The 6,000-nt window shown below is 47.4% G+C and overlaps 1 protein-coding gene across 2 annotated transcripts in view; it reads right to left on the reverse strand.

Annotated features, from left to right (window-relative positions):
* The window catches only part of TBC1D8 (TBC1 domain family member 8), a 47,432-nt gene extending 43,888 nt beyond the window's left edge, over window positions 1–3,544 (reverse strand). The window contains exon 1 of one of the 2 annotated variants that reach the window (XM_053384186.1): window positions 3,028–3,544. In XM_053384186.1, the coding sequence (XP_053240161.1) occupies window positions 3,028–3,154 (127 nt within the window). In that variant the 5' untranslated portion in view covers window positions 3,155–3,544. The remainder of the gene's footprint in view (window positions 1–3,027) is intronic. The other variant, XM_053384187.1, reaches the window with a different exon arrangement.
* Between the last annotated feature and the right edge of the window lie 2,456 nt (window positions 3,545–6,000).

Genomic DNA, 6,000 nt, shown 5'->3' on the forward strand with positions numbered 1-6,000 from the left:
TTGACTGCTTGCCTTCTGTAAGTGTGTTGTTTTGTTAGTCTGAACAGCAAATGTGAGGTCAAAGGTACAGCCAATGGGATTTAGGGCCCAGACAGTATCTTCTATTCTATTTTGTGGCCTTAGGTAAGGCACTTGCTTTCATCTTGTTCAACATTCTGACTCAGACCACTGGCGCATCTATTTTGGTATTATCTACCTCCCAGACTGTGATTCGTGGACCACCAGTGGTCTGCAGCATATCCATATTGATTTCTACATTTTTATTGTTTCTTTTTAAATATTGTGTTTTATCGCATTACAGTTTGAGTTCTATGGAAAGTCAATGTCAATGCAATAAATTACAATATGTAAGATATAAAAGCAGCAATAAAAATACTATTTAAAATCATCTAGTGCAGCACATTACAACTGCTGCAACAGACTGAAAAATCATCAAGTGGTCCTCTGAGACCATCAGCAATTTTCAAGAGGTCTCTGGGAGGAAAATAATAGAATCCTAGAATAGTAGAGTTGGAAAAGTGTGGAAACCACTAGTCTATGCCAGTAGTCTTCAATATTTTCAGACCTGGCACTCACCTTTAACCCAAACATGCATTTGGAGCCCATTTCTCAATTTTTTTACCATGTATCTGTATGCTGGAAGTGCTGTATTGCAGCCCATCTGAGATCAGACTGCAACCCAGTAGTGCACCCTAACCCACCAAGTGGACACCAATAGTCTGACTGGCAGCGGCTCTCTGGGGTTCAGATAGGGCTCATTCCCCAACTCTACCCTGGAGATGCTGGGGATTGAAGCTGCAACTTTCTGCGTGCAAAGCAGATACTCTACCACTGAGCTATAGGCCCAGATGTTGTAGGACAGACTGGACTTCTAGCATTCCCACATTTTGAAAGCACTAACTTACCCTGCTGCATGTTCAGTGTGATTTAATTGCATTACAGGCTGGACCTGCACTGGGCCATAAAAGTTATTATTAACAACTGTTGCTTAAAAAAAATAAAACGATCTCCACTGCTTATTACTACAAGTACAGTGGTACAATGAACTATTTGGTTTACAAACTCTGAAGTAGTGTCCCGGTTTGTGAACTTTACCTCAGTCTAAGAACTGAATCTGAATGGTGGAAGGGCACTGGCGGTGGGAGGTCTCGTTAAAGAAAGTGCGCCTTGGTTTAAGAACGGTTTCAATTTAACAATGGACTTCCGGAACAGATTAAGTTCGTAAACTGAGGTACCACTGTACTCAAATGTGAAGAAAGTCCCAGAAGCGTAATAGCTTGGTCTCCTGAAAAAGTTGTACTGGCACTTCAAGGTTAGAAATACTTATCTAGCCTGATTGCTACACAGGCATCCTGTACTGGAATTGTGCCTGTGGTTACCCAATAGTGGAAAATCAAAGGGACTTTCAGAAGGAAAGCCAGTAGGCCATTATCTTCCAAAGCACCAATATATTAACAGAAATGTCAACATAATTAAACATGCCAGCAGAGTTTATATTACTGTATTAGCCTACATAATTGTACAGCAGAAATGTACTCCTGAATTAATTCACCAGAAGTTTTATGAGTGTCTTACAGTGCAATCCAATGTTTGTCTGCTCAGAAGTAAGTTCCATTGGGATAAAGGGAACTTACTATTCACATGCAAATGCACAGGACTGCAGCCTTACTGTTTATCAACACCTGCGGCCCTCCAAATTCTGTTGGACTTGCAACTCTCATCAAGCCCTAGGCAACTCTTCCTAGGTCAGGTATGACAGCAGCTGTAGACCCACAATGTCTAGTTGAGTCTAGAGGGTCACGGCTTCCCCATCCCTGATTTACACACTCAAGGTGCTTATTCTAAGCAATAATTAAGACTTTTGGGGCACTCATTTCACTCTCCAACTTACAAGTCCTCTTCTCCTTTTCCCAAATAATCTGTTCCATATGGAAAAATGTCCTTCATATTTTGTTTTTACTACAGTATTCGCCTTTTCTATTATGCCACCATTAAATTAGCTCAAATAAAACAATGCTTATTAGCTTATTTATGGGCATCATTGTGTTCTAAGTACCAAATTAAGCACTGCTTTAAAACCTTATACACAATATATACAGCCCTGCCCATGCTGTTCCATATGGAGAGTCCTAAATGCAGAGCTCTTTTCAAAATGTCACGTATTTTTGTTTCAAGCCGCAGTCCGTCTTAAATATAGCCTTCCATTGCCTTCTTATTCTACATATCTTATCTTGGCAAACTGGTAAAATCCAGCATCTCATGGGCTCAGGCTAAGCTCTTCCACGTTTTCCCTCTCTATCGGATTTCCTCCTTTCTCCCCCATTAACAACAGCTGCCGCAGGCACCTGAACAAAAAACTCGAGTTGAATCCCACTCTGAAAACAATGGAGTTGTTCAGAGGACAGAAACCTTTTATCACACGCCAAGAGGCTTAGCAAAAAAACAAAATATGGGCAAGGGGAGCTTCTATCTGGACGCAGGTTACAGCTCCTTCCTCTACTCCACAGTGACTTTTTCCAACTATAAGGTGTGGGGAAAAGTGACTATTTGCAATGCACAGCCGGGGAGGGGGGGCAGAGGTAAGAATTCAGGTTGTCCCTGAACAAAGAGCCTGGTTTCTCTCCCCCCCGTCCATCTCCTTCCCCCCACCTCAGGGTGCAGGGCAGCAGCAAAATCCCCTCCACGTAGTCCATCAAGACAGGGGGTGCCCCTCACACTATGGGAGTTACTTCCTCCTCTTCCTCAGTCCCGACCAAGGAGTCAAAAGACGACAGAAGTATAAAAGAAAAGCAACAAAGAGAGAGAGAGAGAGAGAGTGTCCCCACTTTCGGGGACGTCTGGAGAGGGATCCTCCTGGAGGCTAATAATAATATCGCGGCCACAACAGACCCACTCCTTTCCCCCCGGACGGGTTGGGAAGGCGAAGGGTGGCTCGCACTTCCACGCCTGCCGACCTGTAGACGAGCTTTCCCGGCGAGGGTCGCGGCCCGCTTCCAGCCCCGGCCAAGCCCCTCTCCCGCCGTTTACCGGTGAAGCGCCCGCCGCCGCCTCCGTGGCCCCGCCGCCGCTGCAGCACGAAGTAGCCGCTGCTCTTCTGCGTGACCCACAGCTTCAGGGCGTTTTTCAGCAGCACCTCCTCGGGCTTCAGCCACATCTTGACGCCGGCCAAGCCCCTCCGCCGCCAGGGGTCACATCGCCCGCTCCGCCGCCGCCGCGGGACCCCGCCGCCCGTCCACTCGCCGTCGCCGGCGGCAAGGCGAAGGGGGCGCCCTCCGCCAACGCCCGCCCCGCGGGGAGGAGCTCGCCGCTGGGCCCGAGAGCCTGCTCCTCCTCCCGGAGGAGCGGCTGCTGCTGCGGTTGCCTGAAGCGAAGAGGCGCCCTCGTCCTCCTGCAGCCTCAGAGGAGTTTCTCCTCAGAAACGAGAGAGGGAGAAGAAACCTGGCCTGGCCTTTCCAGGACGGGTGGGGGAAATGGGAGCGGGAGGAGCCGAAAGAGGAAATCCCCTGCCTCGTTTCCACACACCGCCCGGCCTTGGCTTCTTCGTCCCGGCCGACCTAGAGCAGGCCCGCCCTGCAGTAGCTGAGGGAAAGAGGAGGCAACGCCGCCGCCGATGGCGGGGACGTTTTCCTGGCATATAGGACTAATTGCCTCCTTAAATCCCAGAGGCGTGGAGGAGAAACGCCCACGGGGCAAGAGCACGTGCAGAATGCGTGGTTACTGGGTGGGTTATGTTGTGCGTGCGTGTATCTAGGACACTGCTTCCAAGGCAGAGATAGAAGGTGGTCTTCAAACCTTGGCACACCTTTCTTTCTTTCTTTCTTTCTTTCTTTCTTTCTTTCTTTCTTTCTTTCTTTCTTTCAGAGCCCATGGGAATGGGACTTCTGCGAGAATGCTGAAACGACAAATCCGTCGAGGGAATTTTGAGAAGTTACTTTAAACGCACTTTTTGTGAATATAAACTGTTATGAATGTAAAGCTTCTTTCTGCCAGCCAGAATGTTTATTTGACGGTTTAAATGGCTCTCTTCCATCCTCTAACATTCCCAAATAGCTAGAGGGAGGATCTGGTATGGTTTTGCTTTAATGTGCAAAGATGCACATTATATCACCCTTCCACCACACTCATGAAAAGAGAAACCTGATGATCCATCACAACCATGGGAAAGGGAAGAAGTGCATGGTGCAAAACATGTCCAATGCCCATGGGGTTCAGCAATGGTCCCTCAGGACCTCTTTCTGAGACTTGTTAATTAGGAAGAACCAGAATCGCCACAGAGCAATATGCCCCCATCCTATCTCATCCGGGTGGCTCAGAAGGACTTCATAGTTGATCATTTTGAAAGCTGTTGAGAAGTCTAGCAAAACTGTCCAGGACAAGGGTTGCCAGTGCAGGGTGTGTGGCACTACTTTGCCCACAGAATTGTTCCCTGGCACTCACAGGGTCCCCTTCCCCTGCTGAAATCTAGTTTGAAAGATGCATTCTATTGCAACCATTAAAATTGGATGTGGTGTCTGCTTGGTTGTAGTGTGTCTGTGGTTTGACTTATTGTATTTCTCAGGTTTGCACAGAGAGTTCTGGAGTTGGAAGAGACCCCAAGGATCATTTAGTCCAACTCCCTGCAATGTGCCCACAAGCCAGAAGCAGCTGACATTTGCCCCCTACCCTAGAGCGACCAAGGTTGCCTCTGTCCTAAAACTGAGTTGCAAATGGGTCCAGATAATCAGTATAATCCAAAAATACCTGGCACTGGACCACCACACACTTAAGCATCTTGCCCCGAAACCACATGAAATGACCAGTGGTGTAGCGTGGGGGGGTGCAGGGGGGGCCGGGCGCACCGGGTGCAACATCTGGGTGGGGCGCTCGCACTCGCAGCTCTCTGCCCCCTGCTAAAATCCACGGGTTAGGGGGCGCAAATTACTTGCCTTGCCCCGGGTGCTGACAACCCACGCTACGCCACTGGAAATGACATGGTAACAATCCAGAACTCCAGGATCTAAAGAAGGCTTATTTGACAAAGCTCTTGCCATACATACCTTCCTTTAAGGTAGCAAGTCTCATAGTCATCATCTAAACTTTTCTATTCTGTCTTTCATTAAACATTCCATTGCGGTTTACAACAATATTGAACAAACACAATTAAACACATTAAGCAATAAATACAACAAACAACTGCAATAAGCCAGAATCACACAAGAAGCTGGCTTAATAATCACAAGAAGCTAGCTTAGTAACGATCAGCAAATGCTTGGGCAAACAGCTGTATTTAAGAAAGCATCAAAAATGCATCACAACTGGCTTTTATTGTAGAGGGGAGATTATTCCACAAGCTGAGTGCCACAACAAAATAGGCCTTTACCATGGAGGGCTACTGCGAGATGGACTGTGCCACAGACAGAAGGGCATCATCTGAACAGATTGATTACTGAACCTTCTTTCAAGGAAGCATTCTCTGCAACCCAACCAGTCACTCTGATTCTGGCAGCTAATTAGCAAAAGGAGCAAGGAGCAAGCCTTAGGCTGCTCATCTAAAAGGTATCCATAGTAACAGAACAAGCAGAAGCCAAAGTCCTGTTATCCTTCCCTCTAGTGTTATTTTCCTGTGTGAACATGAAAGAGGGGTAATGGATTTCAGCACACTACAGTAGTTTCATCACCACTTGTCGCCCTCCATGACTTGGAGAGTGAACTTTTGAAGTGGGTAGCCTCTCCTCGTGGAAGCAATGTGCAAGGAATCTCCATGAGCAAAAGCCTCTCCAGTTCAGAAGTTCGCCCTCCAACTTGTGGAGGGTGTCCAGGGGTGGCGCTAGAACATGCATCCCCATGCCTCCTCTCACTTGTTTATTTAACTTGTGTGAATGCTTGAAGAGGATTTATGAGTGGCTGTTGCTGTATTTGTGTTATGCTGCTAAGCTGGTGCCACATATAATAGTGATGCGTCTCAGTCAGAGTGGGGGCCATTGTGGGATCAGGCTGAGAAATTACTGCTCTCTGAATCTT

This window comes from Podarcis raffonei, chromosome 4 (assembly GCF_027172205.1).
Source record: "Podarcis raffonei isolate rPodRaf1 chromosome 4, rPodRaf1.pri, whole genome shotgun sequence".
Lineage (NCBI taxonomy): Eukaryota > Metazoa > Chordata > Lepidosauria > Squamata > Lacertidae > Podarcis > Podarcis raffonei.